Below are 18253 nucleotides of genomic sequence, written 5' to 3'. Positions count from 1 at the left end.
CTCTGACATAGGATACAAAAAAACATGGCTTTATGAACTTGTAACATTTCATGTTAAAAACCCAAAATAATAATTATCACAGCACATAATTCCATTTTGAATTTATTTGGAAGCTTTTCCCAAAAGGCATGGAAGCTTTTACAAGCCATAGTAGAAATGCTGAGTGACCAATCCCACATATATGGACCATTGCATGCACTGGGTGGTGGTACATGCGCTAACACACTTCCAAACACATTTTCAATAGTATAGTTTATTCATCCAGTAGATTAACATCGATTGATCACCCTCCATATGCCAGGCATTGTGCTAAGCATGAAAGATACAAAGATTGGCTTAGAATCTTAAAAGATTTTCCTTTAATGAACATCAAATGAATAAAAACATGGTTGTCCTGGAGAGGCCACAGTCTATTGAAGAAAACAAATAAGCAAACAGAATACAAAGTGGTAAAGCTATAACAGAATTGTTTATAAAATCCCCTACAAAAGAGCAGAATGAGAACCCAGCTCTTCCCTGAATTAATACAACATTTTTTGTAAGGAGTTATAAAAGATTCTAATCCCTCCTTTATTTCCACTTCTATTTATAAAGGAAAAAATCTTGTCTGTTACCTTTAGTGAGGAAGAGCTTAATTGCTTCCCCATTAAATCATTGCTATGTTACAGAGGAAGAAACTGAGGCACACAACATTTTTAAAGACTTGCACAAAGTTGCTGCGCTGATAAATGATTAAGCACGAATTTCATCATTTTTGCAAGAGATGGTACTTCTTCCCAAGGAGCAGAAAGACCATGAAATTCCATTAATTCAGACTCTTGTTGAGGAGGATTTTATAGCTGTTGAGAATGTGGGTTCTAGAATACTTCAGGAAACACATGTTTACAGCTTTGGAATAAACACATAAGGTTAATGTTACCATTAACAAAGTGTTGCCAAACAGGAGACCTGTTTGGACAGACTCTAATGAATAGTTACGTCGGCTGTTTCCAATTAGAACATCAAAATGGTGGTTGTTAAAATTAAAGTGCTTTGCAAATGGTTTGTCTCCAGTACATTAAGTATTCCCCTGAGACCTTTCCCCCCTATTAATTTACCTGGGTAGTACAAAGGTAAACTTCAACCAGCCCCATAACTATTACAAATTCTCAGATAGGTGGAATAAAAAATAATGAGTTTTTACAGTGTATATATAAATTTAGGATAAAAGGAAAGAATTGAATTATGTGAAAATTAACTGGAAAATGTGTGATATAAAAATAAAAGGGTTGCCAGTCTTCCGATAACATTTGTCTCCGTAACACGAGATACTTTCCCCAGATTTTTTTTTAATTGCATTTCAAAACATTGCTCCTACATAAGGCCTTGTGTAAATCATAGAGCAAAGATGATCTTAAAGAAAGCACATGTGTTTTCAAGACTTTGCACATCCTCTGAGTAATTTGCACTTTATCCATCCTCCTGATTTTATCTGTCACAAGAAAACAGATGTAGAAACAAATCATTTGCAGTGAAATCATTTCTAAGGAGAGTAACAGCGGTTGTTTCACACCTCCAGAGTGTGGCAGGAATTGAAGGACTTTATGATGTTCATTCGAATGAGCAGAAGGACACTTCAACTTTCAGTTTCCTGGTTATTAAATTTTCAAACATTGTCAGAGGTAACCTATCTAGAGACAATTAAGATTTTCCTTTGGAATGTAATTAGAAATAGTATCCCAGTGCTCTTGGATTTTTGATAAAAATCAAAAATAATACACTGTTCCTTATAGATGCTGTTTCTGTTTTTTAAACAGCATAGGCTAAGTGCAAGGCACCATGCTAACTACTTCATCTGTATTTTTTCTAATCAAAAGCCTATGAGGGAGTTCTTACTATCCCCATTTCAGAGGTGACAAGACTGAGATCAGAGAAGTTATATAACTTGTCCTTAGTCACACAGCTAAGAAATAGCAGAGCCAGGATTGAAACCCAGATTTATGTTTTTCTTTAATCTTTTGCCTTATTATTCTCAGCTACAGATTTGACATTTTAAATTTTTCCAACCTCTCTATCTATTGGAATTGTGTTCACCATTAAAGGCCCAGTACAAAGTCAACTTATTCCTTATCTTTTCCAATTGCACAATTCAGCATTAATCTTTCCTTCTTTAGGGCCCCAGAGTTGTCCTGGTGTGTATCAGCTCGTACCTTGTATTGTAGTTATTTGCATATGTGTCTGTCTCCCTCCCTGGATTGTTAGTTCCATGAGGGCAAATATGGGGACTTATTGTTGTATCTTCTTGGCTCTTCCCACTGTGCCTTGGATCCAAATATGCTTTTGTGGGGAAGAGAGAGCATCACCACAGAGGTGTATCTCTGCTACAAGGATCCCGGGGGCCAGATAGAGCTAGGAGAGGTGTAACGCTATAGGCAGTACAGGAAACTATGCCAGAATGAGGGAGCCAAACAGTCGCTGAGCTCAGCCAGTGTGTTAGGGGAAAACACATGGCAGGTTTCAGATCTAAGTTCATAACAAACCTGGCAACCATGTAGTTTAGTCCCTTGCTGGACGGATTCAGAATAGAACTTTGTGGAATTCAGATGAGGACATGCAAGAAACTATGTGCCAGGTGCCCTATTTGGCCTTTAAATTCTTTTGTATTATAAAATTAAATGTTGTTCATTGTGCGAGAACTGAACCATTTAGAGAAACTAAAAAAATTACTTACCATTACCACCTCACCCAGAGATAACAACTGTATATACAATGCTTCTCACCCCCTTGGCTGAATATTAGAATCACCTGGAGCTTTTTCAAAAATCTCTATGCCTAGGCCTGCGCCCATACCGAATAATTCAGAATCTCTGGACTTGGGACGCTGGCATTAGTAGTTTTTTAAAGCTCATCGGGTGATTCCAATACACATCCAAGTCTGAAAACCAACAATGATCTAGGGCCAGGCTTCTCAAAATTTAGAGTACATACAAATCACATAGGTCTGGGAGGAGCCTGCAGTTCTGCATTTCTAACTAGCTCCCAGGTGATGCTGATGCTGCTAATCCATATCACACTTTGAGTAGCAAGGATATATACTATCCTCTCAATAAAATTTAACAATGCATGGGTGAAAGATTTCTTATGAATAAGTCTTTTAACAAGTTACTTAAGCTGTGAGCATCAGTTTCCTTATCTGTCAGATGACAGGGTAAGTAGTCGAGATTTTACAATTTTTGTTACCCAAATATTTAAACACATTTGAGGGGGATCTCAAGATAGGAAGGAAGCAAAATTAGACCATTGAACACATACGATACTCCAGGCATTATGCTTGGAGCTAATAATAAGAGTAACATTATTTGAGCATTTAATATGTGCCAGGAACCAAGCTGAGCATTTTAAATTGATTATTTAATTTAATAAGCCTCATTTTACTGACGAGGAGGCTGATACTTAGAGAAGCTAAGTAACTTGCCAAAGAACAGGCAGTTGACGAGGGATGGGACTGGGATGCAATGCCAGGCAGTCTGATGCCACAGCCTGAGCACTGATTAGTGGACTACCAGTACACCGTGATGTTTCCCAGACTAGATAAAATCTAAGATCCATCCATCAGTGTAATTTAGATTGCCAGCCACTCCTTCTTTATTTTGATCATCCAATATTCATAATTATGCAAAAAAATAATCTTGGCAGAAAGAGAAAGGAGGAGATGTGCACCATGTTGCACATCTGAGCACACACATCAGTGGTATGTTAATGGCACCTAAAGATGGCATCATTTCCTACGACATCCTTAATATTGGTTCACCATCTGCAGCTTAATTTCTCTGAAGAAATCCAATATGGCATTCAAGGTTTAGCTAAATCGCCTGGAGACTTCTTCAGGTGCAGAAATACTTCTTCATCTAGGCAGAATCAGAAGGCAGAGCCGGAGGGCTATGTGAGATTGGGAGGGAGATCCGTGAGGATTGGTGATGAGGAGAGGAATTGAGGGAAGAACAGATGGGACTGGTAAGTATCCAGGTATTCTGGCAAAATTAGACTCATACACAGCATCTCTGGTTCTAAATGTATGTGTGTGCATGTTTGTATACGCGCATATGTAGGTGTGTGTGGCAGGCCCACTAGGTACGAGAGAGACTCATTGAGGAGGAGAAGGCCTATAGAAATAGTCTTCACCATACATCTTCTTGATTACTTCTCCCTTGTTGGCCACTATCTCATCCCTTACCGTGATAACAAATTGCCTTGACCCAGATGCCCCTAATTGATCTAGTCTGTGATGGGTGGTACAGCGAGGGAAGCGGGCTTACCTTACCCTCAGAACTCTCCCTCCAGGCTGTGGGCAACTCCATCTGTCACCTAGGAGTGATGGGAAGGTACAAGGTATGTGCCAGCATCAACACTTTTCCTTCACAAGCTGGTTTTTCGCCTTTGCCACCTTTAGCAGCTACAGAATCCTGTATCCAAAGGGGAAAGTGTGTCTGTCAGAAAGGGCTGCCTGTGATTCCCCGGCTGCCAAGGCAGAATTGGGAAATGCCGTCTATTGGCTTCCAAAGAAAGAAAATGAAACATATCTGTTATAAAAAACCAACAGCTCTGAATCACATTTGACCCCTGGGGTATTCATACTTTGGGTTAAGATGCACCCTGACTTACACAGTTTGGAAGCTTCTATTAGCATCTTGGAAATCACTATTTACAAGGAAAAGTCCAAGTTGCAGGCTTGAGCTCCATCGGTGATTTCCCCTGTCAGATTTTCTTAAGAAATCTAATAGCAGCACTGCGTGCTCAGTCAAGCAACTGCAAATCTCTACACCTGATGAAGCAGCTCTTATTTAAGAAACATCCTGATGGGGCCAGTTTCCAGAACCCTTTATTTTTTTAACCCCCTCATAACTGATGTTGTAGCCCTTGTTTTTTTTTCTTTCTGATTATTCTTTTCTTTTAGAGAAATATCATATAGTCTAAGAATACACATTACTTAGATTTTTTTATGCAAACCTAATACATGTCTACACTCCAGCTTTAATTTTTCCTACAGTCCTGAAATTTGCACTTACTGTGTGTCCACTTCATTCTCTCCAAATTCAGTGCACAGCCTTATGACCATATGTTAATACCACAGAGAACATTTTAAGGCTTCCTAATGGGCTGAAAGGAGAGGTGGAAATAGAAGTTCTAGAATTAGAATCTTGTGGAAGAGTCAATAAATGTGGAAATAACTAAGGTTTTATTTCTTTCTACTTAAAAACACACCCTCATAGTTAACTGGTGTTTTTACTTCCTCCTTTTGAGAAATAAGCATAAGGGTGTTTACATGTTGATTTTGTGAATAAATAAAAACCAGAACAGCCCCTCTTGTTCCTGCCTGGGTGAGCTACCCAGGTCCTACACAGCTGGACTTAGGTCCAGCAAGAAGAAAGTGGGGTCGGGTGAGAGAACAGGAAATGAAGAAGAATGATCTCCTTTAAGCGTTTTTATATTATTATAGACTCTTTACATTGAAAAGAGACTTTAGGATATTGCTAGATGAGGACACAGGGGCCTAGAGAAAAGATGTGATTGCTGTAATCTCATAACCAGTTACTGACAGAGCTGAGACTGGGACCCAGGTCTCCTGGCTCCTAGGCAGGCTACTTGGCCACCACTGTGCGTCCTCATCTGCTAAAGAGATAGTGAAGAAGCTTCAGATTTAGATTCCCTGGGTCGGAATCATGGCTCAGTCATTGGTGACCTTGGGCAAGTTATTTAACTCAGTTTCCTCCTAGAAGGAGTCAAAATCGTTCCTATTTCTCTGAACCTTTGTGAGATTAAATGAAATCATGTATGTGATCTGTTTAGTAGAGACCAGCACACAGTACTCAATAAATATCGGATAGTACTATCTTATTATTTGCTCACCTTTCTCCAAAAATTAGATAGAAACCAGGATGGGGGAAAACCATGGAATGGCCACAAAGTCCCTGTGTATACAGTAAAGATTAAAAATCTTTAATTAGCAGCTGAAAAGTAAAAAAATTAAAAAACTATCAGGAGGTGGAAAGGAAGTCAAGATGGCGGCGTAGGCAGACTCTGAACTCACCTCCTCCCGCAGACACAGCCAATTTACAACTACTCGTGGAAAAATTACCCCTGAGACAGAACTGAAAACTGGATAAGAGGAACTCCTGCAACAAAGCACAATCCTAATTGAGGTAGAAGGGGCAGAAACTCCCTTCTGGAGAGGAAAAACGCTGCCTTCACAAGCCTGGGAGCAGCCAAAAGGTTCGCAGCCCTCCCTGGAGGCGCGGGGCCCTGAGCCGGGGAGCGCCCCCGCTGTGGGCATTTTGTAGAGCCAGCACAATCGAGACGAGTGGCAGAGTATCTGACTTTGCCTGCTACTAAAGCATTGGGGAGTACCCCCAGAAAAGCTGGTTCACAAAGAAATTAAAACTGGCTCTTACAGGGCCCATGCACAAAATCACCCGTTTCAGAAAGCAACCTAAAATCAACAGAAAGAAAGATGCACAGTGCTTTGGTGAAAAGAGACTCACCTCATAGGCCCTGAGTGCATCTCGGTGAGAGGTGAGACCTCTCCAGGGACTGGGACATTGGCGGTGGCCATTGTTGTGGCCTGGTATGGGTGTTAGAGTTCTCCCTAGGGCCTGCTGGCCTGGGGCCTGCCCCACCCGCTAGAGCACCAATTTGGTCCCGCTCGGCCAGGGCAGGCAGCCCACCCTAGAGACTGGCCCCACCCAACAGCGGGCCCTTGGGCAACTTGTGGGCCTGCATAGATTGGTGACTGGATTCTGTGCAGCCTGGCAACTGAACTGACTTCAGTGGTGCAGGGCGTGCACAAGGAGCGAGTGGATAGTGTGGGGTAGTGGTGGAGTGTGTGGGGCTCCTGCTGTGGAGAGACTGGGTCCGGTTCGGGGGATCGGGGCGCGCACACGGGGCAGGATTGTGTTGACTGTGTGTGTGGACCTGTGGGCACCAGGGCTTGTCAGCTGCAGAAGACTTGTGCTTCTCAAAGACCCACATAGGGGGTTTGCCCCACCTTCCAAAGTCTGAAACAATTGGGTGCTCCCGTGCCTGAGGCCAGCCCCACACAGCTGCAATCCTCAGAGAGCTGACAAGAGACCTAAAGGCTGGAGGCTTATAGCAATTGTAAGGGCCTGAGACTAACAACCGGCCACGCTGGGCGCCTACTCACTTAAAAGAAATACTGCAACACAAATGTGGTATTAGAACTTGCAGCCAACTGTGCTGGGGCTCCCCACACCTGATAAAGAGACTGAAGGGCCCACAACAACTACAAGCAGCTGAGCATTACAGCAGCTGGCCAGGAGCATAACTCCGCCTCCCTGGGCGCCTACAGGGAGAGCAAACAGGCCACAACAGAAGGACACACATAGCCCACATAGGGATCACCCCTGGAACATTGAGAACTGAGGGAAGCACACTGCAGGCCCCCTAAGGCATCACTTACATAAGGTCACCTATCCAAGAGCAGGAGACGTAGCTGAGCTAGCTAATACACAGACACAAGCACAGGGAAAGAGGCAAAATGAGGAGGAAATGGAATACACTCCAAGTAAGGGAATAGGACAAAACCCCAGAAAAGGAACTAAGTGAAACAGAAATGAGCAACCTACCTGACAGAGAGTTCAAACAAAGAGTGTTAAGGATGCTCACTGATCTGGGGAGAAGAATAGATGAACTCAGTGAGAATGTCAACAAAGAACTGGAAGATATAAAAAAGAACCAATCAGAAATGAAGAATACAATACTGGAAATGAAAAATTCACTAGAGGGACTCAAAAGCAGAGTAGAGGATACAGAAGAATGGATCTGCGAACTGGATGAAAGACTAGAAGAAATTATCCAAACTGAACAGGTAAAAGAGAAAAGAATTAAAAAGAATGAGGACAGTCTAAGGGACCTCTGGGGCAACATCACGTACACTAATATCCGTGTTATAGGTGTCCCGGAAGGAGAAGAGCGAGACAAAGGGGCAGAGAATCTATTTCAAGAATTAATAGGTGAAAACTTCCCTAACCTAAGGAAGGAAACAGACATCCAGGTACAGGAAGCACAGAGAGCCCCAAACAAGATAAACCCAAAGAGGCCCACACCAAGACACATCATAATCAAAATGTCCAGAATTAAAGATAAAGAGAGAATCCTAAACGCTGCAAGAGAAAGTCAATTTACATACAAAGGAAACCCCATAAGGCTATCAGCTGACTTCTCAGCAGAAACCTTACAGGCTAGAAGAGAGTGGCACAATATATTTAAAGTGCTAAATGGAAAAAACTTACAGGCAAGAATACTCTACCCGGCAAGGTTATCATTCAAAATGGAAGGAGAGATAAAAAGTTTCCCAGACAAGCAAAAAGTAAAGGAGTTTTTCACCAAGAAACCAGTGCTACAAGAAATGTTAAAGGGACTGATTTAAGGGGAAAAGAGAAGACCACAAATAGGAAAAATTATCTATTTCCATGATAAGAGGGTAATGGATACAAATGCACAAAAAAGAGGTTAGATATGATATCAAAAACATAAAAGGAGGGAGGAGGGGAGTTAAAGAGTACAGCTTTCAGACAGAGGTCAAACTAAAGTGACCATCAATTCTGTATAGAAGAAGAAAGGAACAGAGAAGGACTACTAAAACACTGAGGAAAAAAAAGGAAAAAAAAAAGTTAAAAAATGGCAGTAAGTACATACTTATCAATAGCTACTTTAAACGTCAATGGACTAAATGCTCCAATTGAAAGGCATAGGGTGGCTGATGGGATAAAAAAATAAGACCCATATATATCTGCATACAAGAGACACACTTCAGACCTAAAGACACTCACAAAATGAAAGTGAAGGGATGGAAAAAGATACTGCACGCAAATGGCAATGAAAAGAAAGCTGCGGTAGCAGTACTCATATCAGACAAAATAGACTTTAAAACAAAAACTGTAAAAAGAGACAAAGAAGGGCATTACATAATGATCAAGGGAACAATCCAACAAGAGGATATAACATTTATAAATACCTACGCACCCAATGTAGGTGAACATAAATATATAAAGCAATTATTAACAGACAGAAAAAGAGACATAGACAGTAACACAATAGTAGTAAGGGACTAACACTCCACTTACACCAACGGGTAGATCATCCAAACAGAAGATCAATAAAGAAACGTTGGCCTTAAATGACACACTAGAACAGATGGACCTAGTAGATATATACAGAGCATTCCATCCAAAAAACGAAGCATACATGTTCTTTTCAAATGCACATGGAACATTCTCCAGGATTGATCACATGTTAGGCCACAAAACAAGTCTCCATAAATTTAAGAAGATTGGAATAATACCAAGCATCTTTTCTGACCACAATGGTATGAAACTAGAAATCAACTATAGGAAGAATATCAGAAAAGCCACAAATATGTGGAGATTAAACAAAATGCTACTGAACAACGACTGGGTCAACGAAGAAATCAAAGAAGAGATCAAAAAATACCTGGAGACAAATGAAAATGAAAATATGACATGCCAGAATTTATGGGATACAGCAATAGCAGTTCTAAGAGGGAAGTTTATAGCAATACAGGCCTATCTCAACAAACAAGAAAAATCTCAAATAAACAATCTAACAATGCACCTAAAGGAATGGAAAAAGAAGAACAAACAAAGCTCAAAATCAGTAGAAGAAGGGAAATAATAAAAATCAGAGAAGAAATAAATGAAATAGAGACCAAAAAAACAATAGAAAAATTTAATAAAACCAAGAGTTTGTTCTTTGAAAAGATAAACAAAATTGACAAACCTTTAGCTAGACTCACCAAGAAAAAAAGAGAGAAGGCACAAATAAGTAAAATCCGAAATGAAAGAGGAGAAATTACAACAGACACCTCAGAAATACAAAAGATTATAAGAAAATACTATGAAAAGCTATATGCCAACCAATTCGACAATCTGGAAGAAATGGATAAATTCTTAGAATCATACAACCTTCCAAAACTTGATCAAGAAGATGTAGAGAATTTGAATAGACCAATCACCAGTAAGGAGATCGAAACAGTAATCAAAAATCTCCCCAAAAATAAAAGTCCAGGAACAGATGGCTTCCCTGGTGAATTCTACCAAACATTCAAACAAGACTTAATACCTATCCTTCTCAAACTCTTCCAAAAAATTGAGGAGGGGGGGAAGCTCCCTAACTCATTCTACAAAGCCACATTACCCTGATACCGAAACCAGACAAGGAAAACACAAAAAAAGAAAATTACAGGCCAATATCACTGATGAACATCGATGCAAAAATCCTCAACAAAATACTAGCAACTCGCATACAACAATACGTTAAAAAGATTATACATCATGATCAAGTGGGATTTATTCCAGGTATGCAGGGATGGTTCAACATTCGCAAATCAATCAACGTAATACACCACATTAATAAAATGAAGAATAAAAATCACATGATCATCTCAATAGATGCAGAGAAAGCATTTGACAAGATACAGCATCCATTTATGATAAAAACTCTGAATAAAATGGGTATAGAAGGAAAGTACCTCAACATAATAAACACCATATATGAGAAATCCACGGCGAATATCATCCTCAATGGTGAAAAACTGAAAGCTTTCCCTCTAATAACAGGAACCAGACCAGGATGCCCACTGTCACCACTCCTATTTAACACAGTACTGGAAGTCCTAGCCAGAGCAATCAGGCAAGAGAAAGAAATAAAAGGGATACAAATTGGAAAGGAAGAAGTGAAACTGTCACTATTTGCAGATGACATGATTTTATATATAGAAAACCCTAAAGAATCCACCAGAAAACTTTTAGAAGTAATAAACGAATATGGTAAAGTTGCAGGATACAAAATCAACATAGAAAAATCAGTAGCATTTCTATACTAACAACGAAGTAGCAGAAAGAGAAATTAAGAATACCATCCCATTTCCAATTGCAACAAAAAGAATAAAATACCTAAGGATAAACTTAATCAAAGAGGTGAAAGAGCTGTACACCAAAAACTATAAAACATTGCTGAAAGAAATTGAAGAAGACACAAAGAAATGGAAAGATATTCCGTGCTCGTGGATTGGAAGAATTAACATAGTTAAGATGTCCATACTTCCTAAAGCAATCTATAGATTCAATGCAATCCCTTCAAAGTTCCAACAACATTTTTCACAGAAATAGAACAAAGAATCCTAAAATTTGTATGGAACAACAAAAGACCCCGAATAGCTAAAGGAATCCTGCGAAAAAAGAACAAAACTGGAGGTATCACACTCCCTGATTTCAAAATATACTACAAAGCTATAGTAACCAAAACAGCATGGTACTGGCACAAAAACCGACACACAGATCAATGGAATAGAATGGAAAGCCCAGAAATAAACCCACACATCTATGGACAGCTAATCTTTGACAAAGGAGCCAAGAACATACAATGGAGAAAAGAAAGTCTCTTCAACAAATGGTGTTGGGAAAACTGGATAGCCACATGCAAAAAAATGAAAGTAGACCCTTATCTTACACCATACACAAAAATTAACTTCAAATGGATTAAAGACTTGAATGTAAGACCTGAAACTATGAAACTTCTAGAAGAAAACACAGGCAGTACGCTCTTTGACATCGGTCTTAGCAACATATTTTCAAGCACCATGTCTGACCGGGCAAGAGAAACAATAGAAAAAATAAACAAATGGGACTACATCAAACTAAAAAGCTTCTGCACAGCAAAGGAAACCATCAACAAAATGAAAAGACAACCTAACAATTGGGAGAAGATATTTGCAAACCATACATCTGATAAGGGCTTAATCTCCAAAATATATAAAGAACTCGTGCATCTCAACAAAAAAAAAACTACCAACCCAATTAAAAAATGGGCAAAAGACCTGAACAGACATTTCTCCAAAGAGGATATACAGATGGCCAACAGACACATGAAAAGATGTTCAACATCATTAACTATCAGGGAAATGCAAATCAAAACTACAATGAGATATCACCTCACACCCATCAGAATGGCTATAATTGACAAGACAGGAAACAACATGTGTTGGAGAGGATGTGGAGAGAAGGCAACTCTCATACACTGCTGGTGAGAGTGCAAACGTGTGCAGCCACTATGGAAAACAGCATGGACATTCCTCAAAAAATCAAGGATAGAGCTACCATATGATCCAGCTATTCCACTGCTTGGTATTTATCCAAAGAACTTGAAAACACCAATGCGTAAAGATACATGCACCCCTGTGTTCATTTCAGCGTTATTCACAATAGCCAAGACTTGGAAGCCACCTAAGTGCTCATCAAGGGACGAATGGATAAAGAAGATGTGGTATATATACACAATGGAATACTACTTAGCCATAAGAAAACAATGAAATCCAGCCATTTGTGACAACATGGATGGACATTGAGGGTGTTATGCAAAGTGAAATAAGTCAGAGGTAGAAGGTCAAATACCGTATGATTTCCTTCATTAAGTAGTAGATAATAACAACAATAAACAAACACATAGAGACAGAGATTGGATTGGTGGTTACCAGAGGGGAAGCGGGGAAGGAGGAGGGCGAAAGGGATAATTCAGCATATGTGTGTGGTGATGGGTTGTAATTAGTGTTTGGGTGGTGAACATGACGTAATCTATGGAGAAATAGAAGTATAATGATGTACACCTGAAATTTATACAATGTTATAAACCAATGTTACTGCAATAAACAAAAAATTAAAAAAAAAAATCAGGAATTGTTCTAATGACCGCTAACTATCAGCATGGAATAAGGTGTCCAAAAATTGAGAAAACATTAAAATTATTCGAAGGATGAAAGAGAGCATTCAGATAACTTTAACTCCCATGGTTTGGGACCGTTATGGCCACTCTGTATAAAACAATACTGAGGTGTGTGGAAGACTGCATCCGTGTCACCTTCATTCAACTAAGTTTTGCTGGGTACCTACAATATACCAGGTTCTGTGTTAAATGCCAGGAGCGCAAGATGAATGAGATCTATTCACTACCTTTTGCTTGTATCCTATTAGGCAAGTCTGACTCTTTAACAAATATGTAGAGCCTAGCATTGGGTGCTGTAATAGTAGCATTTATGTATTCAACAGATGTGACAGGCATTGACCTAGGTTCCTGAGCTCAACTAGTAAGCTACCAAAAGTCTCTGCCTTCCTGAAACTGTGGTCTCGAGGGGGATCCAGACAATAGATGAGTTATGTGCAACATGCTAGAGGAAGAAAGGTCAGAGAAGACTTCGCAGAGAAGGTGACATTTGAACTATCTGGAAGGATGATGAGGGGTTTACCAGACAGCTGGGGGTAAGCATGGAGAAATGGTAAACAAAGGAAATGAGATATGAAAAAGAGAGTAATTGTAGCTCACAGGGCTGATGATTCTAGTTGTGGTTTTAATACGAAACTCAGCTTCCGACAGTCCTGGAAAATTATGCTGAAACAGCTAAGACCTACACTGCTTCAAGTAGCACTTAAAGAAAATGTGAATGTCATGGCAGTAGATTACACAGCTGTGACCCGGGACACCCACAGGGAGAAAGAGCAGGGAAAGGATGTCATCCTTACAAGTATCACTCTCTCTAACCATAACTACTTAGAACATTTTGAGTTCTCTTTCGAACGGGTAATCACATTTTCGTGCTTAGGCTGTTTCTCAGAGAGGTCGTTAGATTCCCCTGTCTCCACAATAAAAAATCAAAAGCAGCCATTTTTAAAGTAATTGCATGGTTCCAGCCATATGCTCTCCCCCCTCTTTACTGAGTATCATTCCCTTAGGACTGGTGTAATTCCCCTCCTAAATTGGAGGTTTGCATATGTAATTATATCAAATGATGTGTTTGTTTATATCTCCAAACCACATTCAAAAGCTTGCCTATGACTTATCTTTGAAATTCAATTTCATCGTGTCCGTCCCCAATTTACTGGGCCCAATGGGTCTACAGTTACATGTGTGATGTACACGCCTCTCTCCTGCAGAGATTGCACAATGGTGTTGCCTTCCATAGTGATGAATCAGAGCAGCTGAAGAGGGAGGTTGCTCTATTTTATTCTCTTCCTTATCTAAGGCCCCACCTCGTTCAGCTACAACAAGGTTGTTAGAAATGAAGATGCAGCATTGGCAATTTTGACTAATTCCTCTGGACTGTGAGGGATGCTCACCGCATTCCTTTCTGACTGTGCTGCTGAAGCACTATGGTTCATCCTAATATGTACCTTTAGAAGGAAGAAAGCTTTTGCTGCTTCTTGGTTTAGCCGGCCCTGGCTTGATAACAAGATTTATTTTTCAGTGCAAATAACAACCAGTTCTGGCTTTAACCCAAAATGTTCCGTTCATTATTGCGTTCCAGATTCCCCATGGACAAAGCCGATCACTCTATTCATTCCAACTCCTCTTCATGTCTGCTTCCTAAACTAACTCATTCATTCATTCATTCCTGTATTTTTAAATGTCTGGCTTCGCCAAACATGAAAAACTTGTTAAAATCTAAAAGGCAGAGTTTATGATTTCCTACTGATTTTTAGCAGCTTTACTGATATGTGATTTACATACAATAACATTCACCCATTTAAAGTATACAATTCAATGGTTTTCAGAATACTTATGGAATTGTGCAGCCATCACCATAATCTGTAATTTTAGGGCGTTTTCATCACCCCCAAAAGAAACCTTGTACCAACTAGCAGTCACTCCCTATCCCCAACCAGCACCTCATCTGATTTCCTACTGATTTTCACTTTTGACTTGGATTTTTTTTCCCTGCCTTTTACCTTATATCTGTGAAAATAAAGGTGATAGAAACCCAGAGAACTGAAACCTGCAGAGGTTTTTTCCTGCCTTTCCTCCAGGAACAGAAACTGCGTGGCTGTCTCACAGCTCCAGGTTCACTGTTGTATATGTTGTTGCAGACTTTTCAGGAAACCTGTCTCTCTCCCTGTTGGCTGATAAATATGTGAAAAACCCTGGTGAACGTTATGTGTATGGAAGGGGAGCCACACTGCTCTCCCAGTTACACATGTGCATTGTGAAAATAAGTGACTTTCCTAAAGATATACCCTAAGAGTAATCAGGAGAGGAAGCTGACCTCTTCCCTGTGGGCTGTGGCTGCATGACCCGGGTGAGGAGGACCTGAAAGGACATGGGAGTCTGCAGGGGAACAGAGGGCAAAGGGCTCCTGGCCTTTTGTGTCTGAGAGAGCAGCAGGAGTGCAGCAGAGTGGAGGCCGACAGCTCTTTCCCCCATTTATAGCCTTGCTATAACAAGTAGTTCTCATTCCCATTGTGACCTCTAACAGAGGATGCCCCCTGAGAAGGTGGTGAGGTTTGCGAAAGCCTCCTGCCCTCTTTTGAGAAGACAGTTACTTCTCACTTGGAAAGAGCCTCCGTGACATGTGACCTTGTCGGATAGAATGGCCCGAAAATGAAGGCATCAGATTTGTGTGTTAGACACCCACTGGTGTGACCACACTGACCCATTGTCAAAATGATGCAGAGAGCTGGGCTCCCCTTTATCACCCCGCCCACCAGTGCACTCACACATCATCTCCATCTCCCCCTCGCTCACCCCCACCCACACACTGAACCTGATTGTCTGATCCAGATGCAGCTCAGTGTATTTCATTCTTGGATATGGCTGGGCAGAAAAATTAACGTCAATAAAAAGTCATAGTGAGATTCAAGAAGGATTCAAAGGATAGTGGAATTTCATAGAGTCTTCTCTTAGAATCAGAGGATCATCTCAAGGCATCATCCCAGGAGATACAGTAAATGAGGGATGAAGTTGGGCACAGGAAGGGAAGTTACTGATTCTCTCCTTTGAAACTCCTGCTAGCAGTCTTCTCTCCACAGTGTCTGACAATAGCTCATCTTTGCTTCCTGAGAATGCCTGGCACTGCCCCATTCACATAGAGGAACTCAGTAAACGGTTTCAAATGAATATGAAAGACACACACCCCCTGCCCAACCACAAATACTCTCCCTACACCAAAACAATACCCTCCTAAACAAACACATTCTAAGTCTGTAGCAACACTGAAGATTAGAATATAAATAATCTATCTCTTCTACAGCAATTTTCATCAACTGAGCATTAATGAAGTTCCTATTCTTTGTTTTGGGCCAGGGGCTAGGTGGGCACCAGGGCTTCAGAATCAAAAGGTAAGCCCTTCCGATGAGGCAACTCTGTCAACCTGTCTAATGGGAAACTACAGACATGTGAGCAAAGGATTGTAGTATAGGGCAAAGAACAATGGTGGTGGCGTATACTGGTTGTGTTGGGACATATCAGATGGGCACCTAACCCTGGTAGAGAGGTCATCTCTCTAACACCTAAGCTGACGCCTGAGCTGAATTTGAAAGATCTGTGGATGAAGCAGTGGGGTGAGACACATTCCACAAAGAATTTATGGAAAAGCAGGTCATTTGTGCAGCGGGAACATAGGTTTCCCTCCCATGGGAAGTGTAGACAGATGAAAGTGGAGGTTGAGTGGGGCCAGCTTGTAAAGAGTCATTCTACTCCCATAAGATTTTACTATGAAGCCCATTTAACCTCCTGTGGACTCTTCTTGACTTTCTCTAAAATCTGTGTACTCCCAGTCACCACTTCTGTGTAAAACAAAAGCTAGAGGTCCTGAGCTCCTCAGCAGACGTTGGTAAAATACCTTTCCAGATTTCTAGTACCTCACAAGTGTTAGGAGTGAGCTCTTCATGTGATTTTCTCTGTTCTTTCCTGTCAACTGGCATATGCCGTGAAAACAGCCCAATCCATAGTCTCTTGTCTTCAGGGACATTGTAGAATCAAGAAATGGAATGTAAATTTGACCTCCTAATTGACAATTGACAATAATAATAATAAAACCTGCAGAAGACAAATTGGTGCAATAAACTGGGCAGCCTTGAAGGTTTTGTCTTCTTATTTGTTTTTCTTTGTCTTCATACTCAAGGAGGTGATTCATTTATGAGAAACACCATTTGAAGGAAAGAGAGATATTTCCCATGTGAAACCAATTTTGTGTAGTTTGAGATCTTCGATATATGTTATTAAATTTGAAATAATTATGTGCACAAGTAGTTATTACAGAAATAATCTTCTTTGTCAAATATAACAAAAAATTATATAAGCATAAGGAAGTTAAATAAGAAAGTGCTGTTTGAGACCCTGAATCTAATCAGCATCAACAACCTATTAATTGTTCAAGAACTCTAAAATCTTTAATGAGGTTCCTACTGTAGAATTTCAGTCATATGCAAATGAGTCATTGAAATTCCTCATTATCAGAAAAAACAATAGTTCTTTAGTGAGTTTTTACATCCCCAAAGTGATTACAATACCTCAACTGTGGCAAGGAGAACAGAAACAAATTTTTCAGGTTTTCTTTGTAAATTTTATTTTGTTTTAAGAATAATTCTAAGACCATCTGATTGTCACTGGGGATTGGAGAGTTACTGTTCCCCATCGATTTTGCTTTTCCTTTAACTGGACTTATTTCCCATGCTCAGGAAGCTACTTGCCCCAGATATTTAAAAGTCAAATATTCTTATTTCTACACAGGTCTGATTACAACAACTTCAAGGAAATTGGATCGAGAACAGCAGGCAGAACATTTTCTGGAGGTAAGCTCATAGAGGGAACTGGCATTCATTAAAATTGACTTTCACTAAACTTCTTTAACCTTCAACATCAACTAGAACTTTAATACAATTGAACAGTGGGTTCCTAAATGAAGATATTTCTCTTGCGCTGATTGGTTCTGATTTTGGAGATTTCTGGTGCATTCCTCTGAACGCACTCCTGTGTGCTGAGGACGGGTGGCAGAGCAGCCTTTGCTTTTTGCTGAAAACAAGCAGATGTATCGACATCTCTGCCTTGACTTCAGGCCCTTTTGTCAATAACTGGAAAAGAAAGTTCAGGAGTAGAGCCCTATGAGCCACTGCAGCCTCAGATGTAAAAGGAAAGAGCAGAAGTGCTGCAGTTAAAGTGAAAGTATATCATTTGTGAAGAAATGTGTTGCTTTGCTCCTCATTTCTTTTCTTGGGAGAGGCTTGAGGAAGAGAAGGCTGCGAGATGATTCACTGCCCGAGATGACTGTTTCTGAAACCATAAAATGTGCTCCTATAATTCATTAAGACAGAAACAGCAGCAGTATGAACCATAAGAGCATTATTTCTGGAGGGAAAAAAAAACACCATAAGGCAAGGGATGAGAAAATAAGTATGAAAGAGCTTTGTGGAACATT

At 40.2% G+C, this 18253-nt stretch overlaps 1 protein-coding gene and 1 long non-coding RNA gene across 2 annotated transcripts in view; one reads left to right on the top strand and one right to left on the bottom strand.

The window, feature by feature from the left end:
- FAT3 (FAT atypical cadherin 3) overlaps positions 1–18253 on the top strand; it is a 605429-nt gene that overhangs the window by 407453 nt on the left and 179723 nt on the right. Inside the window, exon 4 of the mRNA XM_058545418.1 lies at positions 17569–17630. Coding sequence (XP_058401401.1) covers positions 17569–17630 — 62 coding nt within the window. The remainder of the gene's footprint in view (positions 1–17568; positions 17631–18253) is intronic.
- LOC131408544 (uncharacterized) lies at positions 337–7777 on the bottom strand. Its single transcript, XR_009220782.1, has 3 exons — positions 7620–7777; positions 4301–4442; positions 337–3887 (listed from the first exon to the last, which is right to left on the bottom strand). It is a non-coding gene; the product is annotated as an uncharacterized LOC131408544 (long non-coding RNA).

The sequence above is a fragment of the Diceros bicornis genome, chromosome 7, assembly GCF_020826845.1.
Source record: "Diceros bicornis minor isolate mBicDic1 chromosome 7, mDicBic1.mat.cur, whole genome shotgun sequence".
Taxonomy (NCBI): Eukaryota; Metazoa; Chordata; class Mammalia; order Perissodactyla; family Rhinocerotidae; genus Diceros; species Diceros bicornis.
Note: the sequence above shows the minus strand (reverse complement) of the source record. Positions and strands in the feature narration are given on the sequence as shown.